This window comes from Artemia sp. Qi Xiang Cuo, chromosome 3 (assembly GCF_049724085.1).
Source record: "Artemia sp. Qi Xiang Cuo chromosome 3, ASM4972408v1, whole genome shotgun sequence".
Lineage (NCBI taxonomy): Eukaryota > Metazoa > Arthropoda > Branchiopoda > Anostraca > Artemiidae > Artemia > Artemia sp. Qi Xiang Cuo.
In genome coordinates this window covers 42,277,821-42,296,409 of record NC_142796.1, presented here as the reverse complement: position 1 = coordinate 42,296,409, position 18,589 = coordinate 42,277,821, and the positions used below count along the sequence as shown (strand labels likewise).

Here is an 18,589-nt window from a genome sequence, read left to right as displayed (position 1 = left end):
GTCAATTAAATAGTGAGTTAAGTAAAAATATTTTGTTTTGGTAGCTAGTTTAGAAGGGCAACCCTTGGCTACTGAAGACGAGAAAAGTGTACATTTGTTCTTCAGATACGGAAAAAATTGGCTAGGATATATCAGACGGCGAGTTTTCTAATTCTCAATAGTCCCCCCCCCCCCAACCCCTACTGTTCCTCTAAGAACCTTAGTAATCTCTAACTTGAAGATTTCAGTCATCGTCATTATTTCTTAAAAAGAGAGACACAATTATACCCTTAGCATTTGTCATTAGACCCGAAGATTATTTTCGAAGCTTCTTTTTGAGACCCAATCTGGATTTCCATCTTTCCGTAGTCACCCCCCCCCCCTCTCTGGGCCTCAACTGTGATTAGTAGCATTTTTATATATATTAACGTCTAAGTCACTTTTGAGCAAAGTTATTTTTTAATTTTTAACATTTAGGCCCAGATAGATACCATCGGTAGAATGTGGAAAAATTGCTGCTCTCTTTCTGTACTATATGCAATTTTTTAAAGATTTTGAAAAGGTAACAAGAAAGGTCTCTTTATGGAGAATAGGGAAGTTGGGTAAGGTTGAATCAATCAACACGATTTCCGTGTCCTCCCTCTTAATAGCTACAAGGAATATTTTGTCCAAATGAAAGATAAGTCCTAAAAGAAATGAACGGACAAGAAGGCAAATCTAGTCCTATTAAGGGGGAACAGCTGTTTCTTATTGAAAGGCTTGTCCAGCTTTCGTTTTCATTTGACATTGACCCTCTTTTTTTTTATTGAGGACACAATTCAGTGCTATGACTAAGAGGAATGCGGTGAAAAAGTTCTTTGTCAAAATAATTAAGGATTTTCGCCCAAAAATCCTTGGATATTCAGGTCCAAGCTACAGATTTATAGAATTTACCAATTTTTTTTCTAATTTATACTCTCTCTTGTTCCTCAAAAAATTCCTGCGTGTGGGTCTGTTTTGCTGTTTCTGCTGCTACAATGGTTCTCATTTAAAGAAAAAAATTTAATATATACATATATATATATATATATATATATATATATATATATATATATATATATATATATATATATATATATATATATATATATATATATATATATATATATATATATATATATATATATATATATATATATATATATATATATATATATATATATATATATATATATATATATATATATATATATATATATATATATATATATATATATATATATATATATATATATATATATATATATATATATATATATATATATATATATATATATATATATATATATATATATATATATATATATATATATATATATATATATATATATATATATATATATATATATATATATATATATATATATATATATATATATATATATATATATCCGCTCAAATACGTGATAGAAATGCCTAGAGGCCATAGAATGTCTTTATAACAAACTAACACGATTAGTTGGAAAAAAGAGCAGCAAGAAACTAAAAAAAGTCAGAATTAACACTATTTATTTAATGCTCACATTCCCAGATTCATTACGATTTTCTTCCTAGTATGCTTCCATTTCAAGTCACGCACAATTATTCCTCGTCTGAATCAGCCTCGGCCTCGCAGCACTTTCCACAACAAGAGCACAAAATATCGCAACCACTATCTGCACATGGACATTTTTGTCCACAAGATTACACTTGTATTATGGCGAAGTTTTCTGAATAGTGGATAGGCTTCCTGCCAAGCAGGAAGGGTTGATTTAATAGGTACTATGCATCTGTCCTTCATCTCCCATCCAAAATCAAGCGGAGAAAGGTACGAAGGGCGAGGTATAAGGGCCTGCAGCATGATTTACCGCTGGTAAATGCACCTTTTCATATAAGAGAGCAGGGGAATCGTTGGTTGAATACAGATTCATCAACTCTTTTCGATGATGGAGAAAGTGAGCCTGGAGGTCATTCAAACACGAGGGTCCCCCTCATTTTCTGTATGAAATGATCAAAATCTCGCAACATAATTTAATAACATCGTCCTGAAATTTAGTTATTTGGTTGATTTATTCCAAAATCTATTAAACAAGACCAAACATTCGAGGTAACCACGGCACAGCTGCTCTAAGGATAGTATTTTTTCTTTCGAGAAAATGAAGCTCGCAGTATGACAACCGGTCAAACAGTGCAAAAATGCAATTGAATTCACTAGAGACGGTGGGAGTCTATTTGTAATTTAATTGATCGAAATGACTTTGTCCCGCAAGCAAACCAAAATATTAGGGGTGGCATGGTATGCCACGAAGCAGCAGATTTTTTTAGTTTAGCATTACGAAGTATCTTTTTCCCTTTGGGTCTTCTTTTTCATACATTTTTTGTGATTACGAGAGCTTCAATTAGCCTGATATTACAAAATGATTAGCCAAATAAACATGTTAAATCACAACCAAATTTGATGGGACTACAAGATCTACTAAATTTGGCTATTAACAGGAACCAAATCAACATGCTAAATCACCAAATTTGGAAATAGACGAAAATAAATTACAAATATATAGCAACCTGACGAAAAATTTACTAAACGGTAAAAAAGTTAGGGGTAACACACCCCTTCCCACCCCCGGGATACTGCTGCTCCCACCACCACCACCCATTAGTTGGCAGTAGGAGTTCATTGTCCCTAAAGACTGTCCACTCAATCTTCCCAGAGCTGGCACTGTGGGAATGGAATTTCATTAGGGTACAAGAAAACCCTTGCAGGATTACATGCTTAATTTGTGGAATATCATCACATATAGCAATTTAGTTGGAAGATGGATGTTGGCCAAGAGAATGGGAAACTATTTAGACTGGAAACTCTAAACTCCATGGAAAAAATAAATAAAAGAAGCCATCTAGCAGAATCTAGACAAAACAATACAGTCCTTTGTATAACTGTAAACAATTACTACCTGTGTAGCTATATTCCACATAGTATATCTTACAAACTATCAAATATCAAAGCTTAGCTAAAAAAGCTTAGCTTACATTTGCATCACTGGGCACTACCACCAAATCACCCACAATTGTATTTGTCAATGATATGTCTGCTCGCAATTTGGTTAATTTGGAATAAAGGACCCTGATGAGATAGCTAAGAAATAAACATACGGTTTAATTCAGAATTCAATACTATATCTAAATATAACAATCATTTCCTCTGGAAATTCCTTTAAGGAATTTAGGATATAGTTGGAGATTATTAGTTCCTCTTGTGGTATAGGATGCAGAAGCCCTACTGATAGAACCAGAATGTATAGTAAGAAGTTGTTTGTTTGTATTCTATTTTTATTAGACAGTATCTGATTATTAACAGAATGATTATTGCCCAATTGACTGAATAATATACTTAAAAAAAAAAAAAATGTTTTTATCAGGGGGACCTAACTGCACCTGTACCAAATTTAGAAGATATGTCACTGGTGGGACTCGGTACATCCTCTAGATCAGGCTTTTTGGGGATACGAATGAAGATTCCAGAATTTTCTGAATTATGTGGAATGATTGTTGTATTCTGATACAGGATTAAATTATGAATCACATGATCTGTTTATGAATATCTATCTTATTATGGCCTGACTGGATGCAATCCATGCAATGCATAGGAAAATCTTTTTCACTGAGATTTTTGACCAACTTTGTGTCAGTTCTGATGCCTGGCAAGCAAGTGCCAAAAATACAACTATTGGTTTGCCAATCAAAATGGTTTGGACATTGATCAAAAGAGCCAAAGCAAACTTACATGCTATGGGCCTTAAACATAGAGAACTCTAATATTGGCTTCGGAGGAATGTTCTTTCACTCAGGACTTTTTGGTTAATAGAGAAATTACACAATGATACCAAGTGATGACATAAAAAAAGGCCTTACTACCAAATAACATCACATGCTATGCAACCTCCACTAAATTAACCAAATTAAAAACAACATCAATCTTGCTTTTTTCTTCTAAAGGACGACGGAAAATGACGTCTGAAACCTGTGCTTACGTCTTTTGTTTGCTAGATGACACTTTCCGGGAAATCTGAAGTTCAAATTCAAATTTAATAGACTCCACTCCCTTGTTTTAAAGTGCCGTTTTTATTTTCGGTATCAGCGTTTTTTAGGCTTATCTTTTGGTATGTTTCATAATAACCCCGTTCCGTCGCAACCCCCGTCTTGAAATAAGCGAGATAGTTAAGCATGGCGCCATGACTAATATATAAAAATAATAAATGAAAATTGTTTTTCTTTGAAACTCGGCTTCAAAACGGACTAAAAAGTAGAAAATGATTCTTTTCTCGAGAATCTATGAATAAAAGTGAAAACGAGAGGTGCAAAATAGATTGGGAATTACATAACATAGATATAAAATTGATGTAAGCTATAAATGCATAAATGAAAAAAGTCGGTAAGTTTAGGAAAACGAGTTAAAAAGATCAAGCTAATATTGATAACCAGTTTTTCAGATATATCTATATTTAATATTTATCTAATAATATTTACAGTTATATTTATAGTTAGGTTTAAGTTATATAATAATATTTACTTATATTTATAACTTTTGCTAATATTCTTAACTTGTGTTTTATCGGTTTTCTTTCTTTTTTTTTCGTTTAATTTGGAGTCTGAAATAAGAGCTTAGTTTTATCCATTTATCTCCTGACTATTTCACACGGTTGACACTGTTTTGAACTTTTGTAAATATTTCCAGGAAAGTTTGGAGGATTGAATAAACTAGAAAACTTTACTTTTCTTTCCTTTTTCAAGGAATAATATCTTAGGTCATAAATAAATTTGATTTTTAAAATAGTGACATAGCACGGACGCAAAGTTTTCATTTTTGGAGGGCGCTGGGGCTTTATTATTGAGTCTAATCTGCCTTCGGTGCGCTACAAGTGAACAATTATAGAAGCTTTATAGATCGCTCAAGGATTATATATGGTAAAAATGCCCCCTCCCCCTTCGAGCGTTTGGGAGGTGGCTCTGTTCCCCCAAGCTCTGGTGAAGATGACGTCTTTGGTATAAGTAGTGTGAAACCATTCTTATTTTGTATTGTATCTCTTCGTTTTATTTTGTTGTTTATCCTTTATCGTCCTTTCCATAATTTCAGAAAGTTGTCCTTAAGCAGCTGTTGCGCTTACCAGTTTGGGAAATGTATACGATTCTGGACATAACACGAACAATATTTTTTACGGTAATTCTATCGGGAGAAAAAAAAGTGGGAATTATATTCACACTTTAAGGATTAAATGTGTTTCAAAATTAATATACTAAATATAATTCACAGTATCGTTAACGCTAGAGATAACCCATTGATATGTGTGTATGCAGTAATGGTGGAAAGCCAAGTGTGAAGTGCAGTGGGGTTCGATGGTAGGGGTCTAGGTTTCCCCCCGGAAAATCTCCCTCCTGATAATTCCCACCCCCATATTCCCCTAGATAATTTCAGATAATCATTTGAAGAAAAATTGAAAATTCTACTCTTCTGTTTAAGTCAGAGGCAATGCTATAGCGTTGCCTATAGTAAAGAGCCATAAGGGTTCATTGTATTATTTATTTATTTGTTTTTTCCCAGATGTACTTCATATGTAAGGGATGTAAGCTGTAGAAGTTTCCCATTGTTAAAATATAAGGTTTTTATGGTAAGGGTGGCCGTATGAACTTTGGAGAGGGTTAATTCAATTGGAAATCGAAAGTTTCAGTGCTCTTTTTAAGATTCAAAAGTAATTCGAGGACAACCACCCCCTCCCACGCCCTTTTCGCTGTTTTCTAAGGAAGAGGTGGGGGGAGGAGTTAGGAACTGATATTTTTTATTTCTGGGAATATTTCTGGTCTACGCTGTTGTTATAAAAGTAAAGAGTAACATTATTCCCCAAAATTAGCAGAATTCATTCTGTATGGGAAGGGGCTGTCCCTTTCTTATGCCCAATATCCTCCTCGTGGTCGTAGAAGCTTCGGAGGATGCTCATTGGATCGGAATTGAGAGTTCTAGTCCTTTTTTATAAGTCAAAAGCGATTGGAGATGAACCAGCCCCTGGCCTAAAACTGTCTTTCCTATCTGGTCCTTTTTGTTACCCCTTAGGACATCTGATTGACATTTTTAGGTACCTATTAAGTACTTCCTTTTTGGCTACTAAATTTTACGTGTGGGTGAATGTTCCATGTTCTGATCCCCACAAAGACTTCATGGCTTGTAAATGAGTATATATGAAAGTATAAATAGACATACCTATATATAATACAGATGAACTCGAATTTTATGCTGGGGATAAACCGTTCTTCAATCTTCATAAAAGAGTATACGTCATTTATAATACAGACAGAGAAAGAGATTCCATAACAACGTCATAGTTTTAATTCATGGCAGAAATAGGACTTATAAGCTTTTGACTGAAACACTTTTGTTCCTGAATTTAAGCTGTAAAAAATCTGTAAAAAACACAATGGGTAGCTAAATACGATGGCTTATATTTTACAAAAATATCATGTTTTATTGAAACGTCATATAAAAGTGTATATATCAACGTCTTTGCTAATGTCACTTTGTATCTGTTCGTTTTATTTTGTTATTTTCACTTATCTTATGTTTTTTTCTCCTCTATAATTTCAGCGAGTTCCTCTTGAGCAACTATTGTACTTGGCCGACAATTTTGCTTATTTCCCCTACGTCGTTGCTGATGAGCCATTGTTCGTTATTCATCACATTGACATCATTGTCTCCGTCAATGGCTCTAATCTGTTACAGTCGTTTCGAGAGGTAAGACACGACATAGTTTTTGAAATTTCTTCCTCCAGTATTCTATTCAGCTGTGGACATTTCACACTTTATGGAAAGTAGAGTTACAGAAAGTTCCTTGGTTATGTTCCTTTTATATATATATATATATATATATATATATATATATATATATATATATATATATATATATATATATGTATATAAGATGGCCGCCCTCCCACCACTATACAGGAAAGAGCATGATCTTTTGTTGTAGGCCCAAGTTGTTTCCACATTAAGAACCTGATCTTCTCTTCTTAGTTATTTAGGAAGGGGTGAATATGGTCCATAATGATTTGTCTACAAAATAGACAAATCGTTAAGAAATCACGATATCTTCAAGAACCTCAGAAGAAAATGGTGTCGAAAGTTTGAAGTCAGTTCTCAATCTTAGTATTTGAATTAGTATTTAAATAATTTAATTAACTAACTAACTTTAATTAATTAATTCTTATTTATTTAATTAAATTAATGTTTAATTTGTGTCAAAAGTAAGAAGTCAGTGCAAAAAAAGTGATTTTCCTTGTTGTTTAAAATGGAGGAATACCATTCTCCTAAATGGGATTTTAGGATATGGTGATCCCAATGGTGCGGTTTTTATTCCGATCTGACATCATTTTGCGGGGTTTCGGACTATTTTCCGAAATTCCCACAAATTTTTTTCGGAACGAACTTTAATCATTAAGCTTAATTGAAATAATGCGACTCTGAAGTACAAGGTATCAAGTATTTTTACATTTTTGGAAAAGGAGGTATAATATATTAAAAAAAAGTTTTTAATTTAGTGAGGTGTATATAGAAAAGAGAAAAGTGTTCGGCCAACTAGAGTAACACAATTTTTAAATTTTTGGGTATTCAAAATAGTTATCGCTCCCCAGTTTTTTTTTACCACCCGTCATAAATTTTTGCAAAAATTTAAAAAACATCCTAAGCCAATACTAAAACAAGGGTAATTATATGTAAATACTATGGTACATTTTATTACTATTTGCCCTCCCGTATTGATTGGCGGAGTTTAAGAGACTCCTAGACATCTCCTGTTTGATATGTCCCTCTTTCAAAATTCAATATAATGTATATCTTTCTTTTTATGTAACCTATAAACTTCAAACTGCAATTGCTCTGAGGCGTTTTGTTTAGACTTTACCTTTCGACACTCATTCTTAGGTTCATTGGAGAATCGAGTTTGCTTAAATTTTTCAAGTGTAACGTCGACTCCAAACTTTACAGGCCGAGCTCGGGCTCCTTTTCAATATTATTTATTATGGTTTCTTATTTTATAATGTTATTTATGTTTTTAATGTGATTTATAGTCCCCTGAATCTCCAGAGGAATATGTATTTTGGGAGATTTTTCACATGTCGAAATTGGAGCTAATTTATTTTCCCTGATTTCTGATCATCGTAAGGCATTCTGGAACCAGAGACATGCGTGTGAGAGTATTTCTGGAGGTGAGAACGCAAATCTGAAATAAACTCAGAAAATACCTGAATTATATGAAACAATTTAAGCAATTATAGCGAAAACCAGAGGTATATCCTGATATCCAAATGCTAATTTTTGTTGTAATATACTCAAAATACTGTAATGTACACAGTATGTACTTATGTATCTTGTGTATGGCAAGGAAATTTCAATTCTCTTTTAACAGTCCTTATAGGAAGTTGTATCGTTACGATGTGTTGTAAATAAAATCGATGTTTCTATGTCTCGAAACATTGGGCACACCTAGAATATCTTCAATCCTCAAATTTGAAAAGATTGAATCATGCGAAGAAAATACGATGAATTGATCGGTGAACTGAAAACTTTGTAATCAGGGTGGGAGGGTGTCAATTCATTTGGAATAAAGGCGTTTCTTGCTATGATAAATTTGACCACGAAGAATTAACCAAGTATTTAGCTCTGGAATTTCAAACGATTGCTTTTTCATCACTAAGAATGAATTACTGGCTATTAGAGGATACATGGGAATATGACGAGGGATTAGCTACTGCAGTACCTGGTACACGTCTAGGACACTATTTGTTTCACCACGAGTGGCAAATTTCTGCCATGCATGGTACACTGTGTCATTTCTGCCAGCCGTGGCGTGTGGCGCCTGATGTACATGATTTTTGAAAGTGAGAACTCCCTCTGAAATTAAATAGTGATAGTATCTTGAGTAGAAAACCTATGGTGACGACGCGTCCCGCCTATCGCTTGTCGCGGTTATAGCAGAAAAATCTCGAACAGTAGTTGCTATCTCCAGAACAGTTTTCCTGTAACAGCGTAACGCGTTTCCGCTAATATTGCTGGAATTGTAACTCTACCCATTAAGACATCTACTGCTACTTCGCAAACTATTTTCTTAAAATTATTCCCTATAAAATGAGATTTGGATCCACAGTTAAGTTGCATATTCGCTAATATGATACTGCTTTATACCTACTTTTGGGCCCCGTCCCCATGTATAAGAAGAATTTGGACCAGGCTCGTAATTTATAAATCTTTCTTTTGTGCTATTTGGATTTTAATTTGTGAACACGTCAAAAGGGTGGATTTTCTATTCCACTCCATAGAAAAAAGTAGTTTTTTGTAAGGAGTTCTCCTTCGATATTAGGCCTATATTTTTCACGTAGTTAGGATCTTTGGTACCAAGTTAATAGGCTATAATAACAATAAGTATATATTAATTATAATAACAATAAATTATAATTATAATAAAAATGGATTGCTTATAATAACTGTAATTATAATAAAATAGTGTATAATTGTAATATATATATATATATATATATATATATATATATATATATATATATATATATATATATATATATATATATATATATATTAATGAAATGATAATAATAAATTTATAATATTTTGTAATAAATTAGCTCTCTTTTTTACAGAGCTTACTTCCTAGTTCTCACCGTCCAGATATAATTGACCCTCTTGATGAAGATGATGATGAAGGGGACGATGTAGATAGTCTCATAGAGTTGATACCTCCTGACCCAACCCCATTATTGGATTGTATTAATTCATCTCGTGGATGTCTGCTTCTATTATGTTTGAAACAGTTTTTGAAGGAGTCGTTCAGTGTCACTGATGCGTAAGTATCTTATCTCATATCGAAGGTAGTTTTCGGAAGTGGTGATTATCGAAAGACTAAGGTTTTCATGAAGCCTCTCATTTATTTTATTTTAGCTTTCTTTTTATTCAGGTTGCCTTTTACTCGAGCGGAATTCGTAAGTATCTTATCGTATTCCGAACGGAATTTTTGAGATGGATGCTACTCGAAACTTAAAGTTTTCATTGAGCTTTTCATTTATCTCATTTAAGCTTTCTATTCATTCAAGTTGCATTTAACTCGAGTGCAACTCGTAAGTATCTTATCGTATATAGAACAGAATTTCTGAAAGCGATGATGCTCGAAAGAGTTTAAGGTTTTGCTCAACTCGAATGCAATTATGATGTAACTTATCGTATATCAAATAGAATTTTTGAAAGGGATGTTGCTTGACACTTTTGAGATTTTCATCGGATGGATGTCCATAGGCCGATTGTCCCTATCATCAGGAATTTCACCAGACACGACTCTAGGAATAAAACCCATGTTAATGATTGGCTATTGGAAATGTTAGGCCGTAAGTTTTAAGAGACCTGGCCTCATAAAATTGTCATAATTTTATTTTTATCTAGATAGATAAGATAAGATTTATTCATAATCAATTAATCATACAAGAAAATACATTGTGCTAATCCCCCAAAGGCTCCTAGGCCTGTAATAGAGGAGGAATACATACCCTTTAAATCAAACACTAAATGAATAGAAAAACATTAAAATAGGCCTACATTGAATAATCCAATCAATACATACAATTCAATCACAACACTCCTAATCCCCCTCGAAAGGCTCCATGGCCAGGGATACAAGGGGGAAAACTCAAATTCTCTTTTCCCCATTTTCCTTTAATTTTTGCTTAATGTGTATTTGATTACCACGACAATCATGGTAATAATTTTTGTATGTTGCACCATCTTGAAGTCTCCCTCGATATTCACCTGGCAATGTCCATCTTCCTTAGTTAGGTCAAGATCCTTTTCGGACATAGAATAATCACTAACAAGGTCCATCTGGGAAAGAAAAGTAATTTTTTATTTACTCAGGGATTGCATTAGTATCCCCTGACAATTAGGTCACCTGTATTCGAAAGCACTATCATTTAAAACCTGGGCTATTCCCTATTATATTCTACCTTCCTTTTGCAAAAACCTAGTTTACCAAAATATAGGGTAAACAATCGGTTTCTGGATAAATGCTGAATCAATTTTCCAATATGTAAAAGTGAACTCAATAGAAACAATAATTATTTATGTCAGCTTAATCTAGGAATAATGGGGTGACTTAGGCACGTGTGCAGATTTTTTTTGTGTGGGGGGGGGGAGGGGAAGGAAAAAACAGTTGATTTATTATTTAATTAAAACGTGCACAGAAATTCGGAAGAATTTATAATCTCGAAGGACTCAGGCCCCGAGCCTGGGTCCCCCTCTTTTTAACTTACAGCATTTCGGCACGATACTAGTGACATACGTAACTATTAAGGGGTAGGGGATCACGCTATCAAGAAGTCCTTTGGGATGGTTATGAAACATGTCTACGTATATGCTTGCGATTTATGACAATTATGTGTAATATAATATATGTAATAACCCAAAACTACCCCTCCTGGCTGAGATTTCTATTATATAGAATTAAAAGTGCCAATTAGACCAGGTAAGCCCCCCCCCGCCCTGGGATTCAGCTCATGGGTGCCCATGATAAGGTTTGTAACAAAAAATGCCATAACTATGCATGTGACTAAAGGAAACTGTTTGCAGTGTTGTATATGTAGTAGCTGAAGGCTTTGAAAAATTAAAAAACTCGTTTAAAGTTCCAATCACTTAGCTTAATTATTTAGCTACTTCTAATTAATTAAATGAAACGATTCCACTGGGAATGATCCCATTCATAATGCGAATTCAATTCCAATCAAAATTAACAAATTGAATTCAAGTAACTAAATTACGTAACTCTAATTAGTTAATTAATCCAAATAATAAATTTAAATCATATTTAAAAACGAAAATAAAACCGATATGAGGAACTAGTGGCACAAAAGGACCAAAATCCAATTAGAAAACATGTATGGCCGAATGAATATTTCTCTATAATGTTTAATTACGTAAGTGATCCTAACTTATCAGTTTAAATTTTTTAATCTGTTCGAAGATTTTAGAATAAATTTTAAAATAGACTCAGAGTATGATTAACTCAAAAAATTATCACGAAACAAGATTTTCTATTTAAAAAAGTGATTCGAATATGCAAGGACCCGTATTTAATTAAAAGATAATGGTAATATGATAATATGGTAGAAACTTGAAGGATTTGTTTAAAAACAATCGAAAATGTATCAAAAATATAAAACTCAACAAAGAAAGAGTACAAATAAACTGAGCTGAAACTACGTATATAGAACAAGTGATTAAATAAACCCTGTATACTGAAAAAAAAACAAAAAAAAACTAACTATGTATTCGATTTTATACAATATCTATCTGGTATGAATTTAAGAAAATAAAAACTTAAATGAATTCGTATAATAACTTCCGTAAAATTATTATTATATATAACTCCTGTAAAATTATTTTACTATTTCGTAACATAATTTTATCAATTATGTAATAATTATGTAAATGTGTAATAATTATGTAATATAAATTATGTAATAATCTCCGTAAAATTGAGAGAAAACCCATTTATAGGAAATCTGTATATGTTTACGCGTAAATACAGCCAAGTTGTAAAACTCCCAAACCAAGTCCTACTAGTTGGTAAGATGTTTGATTGGTAAGACTTGTCAAAGGATCGTGAATTTAACAATGGTTGTGAATTTAAAGTTTGTTTTTCAGAAGGTTGTAAAACCCACAAACCAAGCCGTACTAGTCGGTAGGGATGTGATTGGTAACAATTGTCAAAGGATAGTGAATTTGACAATGGTTGTAAATTTAAAGTTAAGGTTTAATACCAGCAACTCCGTATCCAAGGGGAAAGGAGCTACAGGGTTAGAAACCCCATTCCGAAATTGTGCCCGACTCAAAAAAAAGTAAACAGAAATACGTAAAAAAAAAATTTTTACGCAAACTTTTTTTTGTACCCCCTTCCCCTAAAAAAAAACCTCCCCCGAAGAAAAATCTTGGGTACGCCTTTGATTACGAGAGTTCGAATGATTACTAATTAAAACTTTATCTAAAAGGAACAGACACCGTTTTTTTTCTATTTTCTTTTACAGCATATTTCCCTGTCGGTTCTTTTGTTTGTCGAGAGCGATAGACATTTTTTGAAAGTTTGATCCTATTGTTTAGGAAATTGAATGATTTTTTGTCATGTTAGAGCTTAGACAAGCATATAAAAGGAAATAGAAGATACTGTATTTGTTGGAATCGTTATCCCAAAGCGGCTCCTTCAAAATGAGATTGTACTATGAATATCTCAAATCTCATAAAATATTGATAAAACCCTGTCGATATAATATATTCCCCTTTAAAAATTTTCCCTTAGGGGCTTGACTCTAACTCTGGCATTTTTAATATTTACCAAGAAGAAACGAGGTTCTAACTAAAAAAAAAAAAAAAAAAAAATAATTCGCACAAGTAGTAATATGAGATATTTTGTATGTTGAGACCGTCATCCCGGAAGGGAATTTCTATGGATAGCAAAGAGTGTTGTCTTCTCAATAATGAGCTTTAATTATTAAGATAGTATCATAAAGCTTGTAAATTACTAATAAAAACTTATTCAACGGAATATACTCCCCTTTTAAAAAAGTTCCCTCAGGATTGGGCTCAAACTGTTGAGTATTTTTTTCTTTGTTTTCAACATGAAATTCATTTCTAAAATTAAGAAAAGAAATTAATTGGCATAATTAATTGGCAGAAATTAATTGGCAAATATGTTGTATGTTGGGATTGTTGCACGAGATGATGACCTTCACGATAATGAGTTTGTATCATTTAAATTTTATATTTTATAAAATACTGATAAAACTCAGTAGATGGAACATCAAATTTCTTATGAGTAATCTAGACGTTTCTGAAATAACTTTCAGAATCTAGGAAAGGGGCGTTTTTGATTTATTCATATAAAACACTTAAAAAAGCATGAAGTCTAGGGGGGGGGGGGCAATTTTGTTTTTTATTTTTTAAATGAAAATAGCGAAAAGGACATTTAAAAAAATACCAAAAAAATGTATACGCCCTGTACACAGGGTGTATACCCCGATATGAACCCTGCCAAGGTTAGTACTAAGATGTTCCTTCCCCATAAAAAGGAGGAGAATATATTAAAATAATTACAAATTTAAATATTTGTCTGAAACCCAATGTTCTTTAAGGATCAGAGACCCTGCCCCTCCAAAAATGTTAGGAAACGTGCCTCAATGCAGGTGATTACAAGGAGGAGGGGCAAATTCAACGATTTTTTGTGTTCTCCTCTCCTTAGTTTTCCCTTAGTCTTGCTTGATTCGCCTATGTCTAGCTCTCTTTTTGAATTTGAGCCTTTCCAAATCCCCCTTCCCCTGGAAATAAATTCCTTTGTACGTGTTTGCCTCGTGGTGTCCACTTGCACTATTTTCTTTCTCCTAATTCTCCTTTTCATCTGTTTTCTCTATATGTGGATTTGTCTTAATCTAAGTTCCCATTGTTTAGGAAATTGAATCAGTATCTACCGTCAGAGCCTGGAAAAGTTTATGAAAGGGCCGTGACACGAAAATCTGTGTCTCTATTCAATCCTAAAATTACACTTCAAGCCCTTACCAGAGAGCGACCGGGATCCGAATTGGATCCCATTGAAAAGAGGGCCCTCATTGAAGAGTACCTTGAGGTAGGTGACTTATCTAATTTTTATTCTTCCCTTTTCCGTGCTTGGTTTCCATACGAGGTCTATGTGATAGATAACTTTTTTCTTCTTTTTTTTTATATGTATAACAGGTGGACAGCATAGAACGAAGCCGGTGTCTGAATAAAGGAAAGTTTTGTTTAAGTGTCATATAACTGGAGCGAGTATTGCTGTTCAAAACAACTAGAAAAAAACAAAATCTGATACAAATAGATACTTTCTGAGACCACACTAGCTATATATGACGCACGAAAAAACGAACTTAATTGACTTATATTTCGTGTTGGACAGTGCTCGGTGTAGAGAGTAACGTCTGCCGCTTCCATCCATTTCAGTCTATGGCAAGCGTGTTTTTCGTGCAGTCTGAAATTTGCCATCGCCAGGAACTCAGACAGGTTGTAAGACCATCGCTTCTTTGGTCGGTTGTTGCGCCGCTTCCAGTCAGCTTTGGCAGGGTTGAAGTGGTAGATCTCCTCTGTGGGTAGATGTGGCAGCATTCGAAGCAGGTGTCCAAACCATCGTAAGCTGCGCTCGGCCGCTTCGGTGGGAAACCAAGACTGTTTAGTGAACTGCAACAGCTTCTCATGGCTGACGAAGTCGGACCATCGCAGACCTTCGATCTTCCTCAAGCTCTTTCGACTGAAAAAGAAGAACGAAACAAACATTAAAGAAAAGACAAAACCGATCATATATATATATATATATATATATATATATATATATATATATATATATATATATATATATATATATATATATATATATATATATATATATATATATATATATATATATAATATATATATTTTTCTTTTATAGTATATTTTACGTACCTTTTTTTTAAGTATTGGAGACGACTTTGTGGACTTCTTTGTCGAAATATCTGCTTTTTTTTTTGCTAGCTGAAAATTATTTTTGTTTGATTTTGTCTTTTTCTTATTTTTTTTTCTCGTTTTCCCCCCTTTTTTTGTATGTAAACACTGATACATACATGAATTACAGGATAATAGCTTGTGACTATGCAGGATTATAGGTCATATACAAGCCCTCCTTCGTCTTTTTTCTGTTGTGGTAACAATTTTTTTTTCAATTTTTCCCCCTAATTACTTGAATCTAAAAGAAGATTCTTGACCATAGGTGAATAGAGGGTTTAGGAGTTCTCTTTCATTTGATCCGAAGTATACAACAATAAACCTAAATAAATCCGGTTATAGTAACATGGGCTCTTATAAGGTCACCTCCTCCCCCCCCCCCTAGAAAAATGTCTAGTAGGGGGGAAACACAGGAAAGTCGCAGGGACAGACCTGTGTGCATGTATGTTCTTGACCATCTTAACTACTCCCTTCTAATTGTCATTCTCTCTTCAATTCAAATATTTACAGCAAGTACAAATTAGCTGTATGTAATAGCCCTTGATAGGGCTCTCTAAGTCCAATATTCTTAGATGAGAGCCATTGATTTTCAAATCAATGCAATTTAATGAATCTTTTCCTTGAACGGGGAAATATTCAGTTGCACTGTTCTAAGGGAAAGCTGTCAGTAAAGTGAAATGTCAATATTTGGTTATCTACAATTCAGTATTGCGTCAGGTTTTCTGTCAGAAGGGTAAACTGAATGAACTGAAACTTTTAGAGCATAAATAACTGATTGAGTTTTTTTTTTCTTCAGGGCAGATTTATTGCTTAAAAAATGTTTGGGATGTGACAACTATGTCATGGTTATTCTTCTATTATTCATTTTGAGGTTTGAAGATATAGAAAAGGTTTAGGGGGGAGGACAAGTGCATTTTAAAAAACTGCAGGTTGGAGGACAATTTTGATGTCTTTTTCAATTTTTTTAATGAAAATACCAAAAACGATAATTTCAAGATATAAAGGGGGAGTGGGAAACAAAAATCTAGAGGGTACAGTTTATTATTAGCGTTATGATGTCTGTCGAAAAATAAATTAAAGCATAGCATATATTATATACGTAACCTAGGTACCTCCCCCCCCCGAAACCCCAAAAAACAAGTTTAAATATCGTAAACGCAATGAAAACCACGCTTTGCTTTGCATTTCTCTATAGCGGTATCTTGCAATTAACACGTCTGGCAGGTATTTCGTGACTGGTTTCCTTGTAAAATATATAAAAGTGACCATATAACGTACCAGTACCACTTTTTTCTTAAGAAGAAAAAAAAGGCTTTGGAATAAAATCAAATTTTCTGCGATGCTTTACTCCTTGTTTTCAGTGTAAATAATTTTTTTTTGTTTATATGTATTTTTGTTATTTTTTACGAGCCGGGCAAACATTTCTGGGGAGGGGAGGAGGAGCATGCGCAGATGTTTTGGCCTCAGGCTGCTTAGTGTTGCGGTAAGTTGTTAGTAGCAGTAATGGTGGTGTTTAAAAATCTATAATTTATTATTAGCGTTATGGTGTCTGTCGAAAAATAAACCAAGTGAATTGAAGCCGTTGGGCTGTAAACAAATGATTTATTTTTATTTTTTTCCTTTTTTATCTTTGTTTTTCTTTTTTTTACGAGTCTTATTATGTTTATTTATGTTTCGTTTTATATCTATGTAAAACTTAATTCATTTATTTTTGTGTGGTCATGGACTTGGAGCAAGCGTTAACTTCTAGAACCTCCAGGATGTTAGGTTTATTTTTTGTAACTCCTTTTGTTTATAAATCTATTCCTTAAATACTAGTTACTTTCTTCGAATTTAATTTTTTGATTGGAAGTTTGATTTACTGACATGGCAACACTGTCTTCCTTTTGTATTTTAAATTATTTTTCTTATCTCAAAGACTAATGCCCAACCCGCATTACAGTCATACCTTTCGATAAAAGCCAAAACTTATAATTTGTCTGTATTCTTCATTGATTTTTCTTACACTTCATATACAGAAGCAAAAAAAAAACTCGATCACAAAAAAGAACCAATGGTTATCAAAGGGCACTTTTTAGTAATTGTGTTTCCTTGTCTGTGTAAATTTGTCGCTCAATATATTTATACTGAAGCGTTATGAATAGGCGGGGCTATTTTGATCTCCAGTAAAATGGAGCTATGTGATAGGCTTGCGAAAATACGACACACAAATAAACCAATGAATAAAGATTAATTTTTAACATGGAAGTATAAGATAGTAATATCTCTTTTTGGTCAGAGACAATTGGCCCGCTAGATTAAAAAAATTAATAAATAGAAAATGGCCCCGCCCCTAGATATTAAAAAATTCCCGTTTTTTTTAATAAAAAAAAATCTTGCCCTCCCCTCTAAGTTTTCTTAAATAGGCGGCCTTACCAATGGAGAGAAAGCGCGCTTTTGAGCATAGAAGTGTAGGATAGTGAGCGCACTTTCTCTATCTTGCCAAATGAATTTATCAGTGACTAAGCACCCTCTGTTGTACCATATTCCCCTTGCTTGAAATAAGATGTTTTTTGAAGCGTGGTGTTCCCTTGTAATCTTCAAAGGCAGAAACATGTTACCGTAGTGACACTTATCCTTCATTTTGTATTCCTTGGCAACTTTTGTTTCAATAAACTTACAAGATGAGAAAACTTATTGTATCATGAACTCTTTTAAGAGCTCTTAAAAAGGGGATCGGGGGATCAGGAAGGATTTCCAATAATGAAATAAATTCGAGGAAAAGTTTTACGTTGTTGGAAGTCTCTAATCCCATGGTAATTTTAACTTCAACAAAACAAAAAAATGATTTTTATCGGGGAGGGGGGGGGGTATTTTTTATTTTATTTTTAAGATAATATAGAGTTGAATGAATGTTTCTTTTTTGGGGAGGGGCAGGTGGAAATGTTATTTTTGCCTGCATTTTTATAACTAATTTCAATTTTAGAGTCAGAGATATATTATTACATTATA

General features: G+C 33.4%; 1 protein-coding gene across 1 annotated transcript in view; it reads left to right on the top strand.

The window, feature by feature from the left end:
• LOC148954114 (nipped-B-like protein) overlaps positions 1 to 18,589 on the top strand; it is a 131,164-nt gene that overhangs the window by 101,240 nt on the left and 11,335 nt on the right. The window contains exons 23-25 of the mRNA XM_089085924.1: positions 6,632 to 6,778; positions 9,697 to 9,899; positions 14,537 to 14,711. Of these exons, the coding sequence (XP_088942050.1) occupies positions 6,632 to 6,778; positions 9,697 to 9,899; positions 14,537 to 14,711 (525 nt within the window). The remainder of the gene's footprint in view (positions 1 to 6,631; positions 6,779 to 9,696; positions 9,900 to 14,536; positions 14,712 to 18,589) is intronic.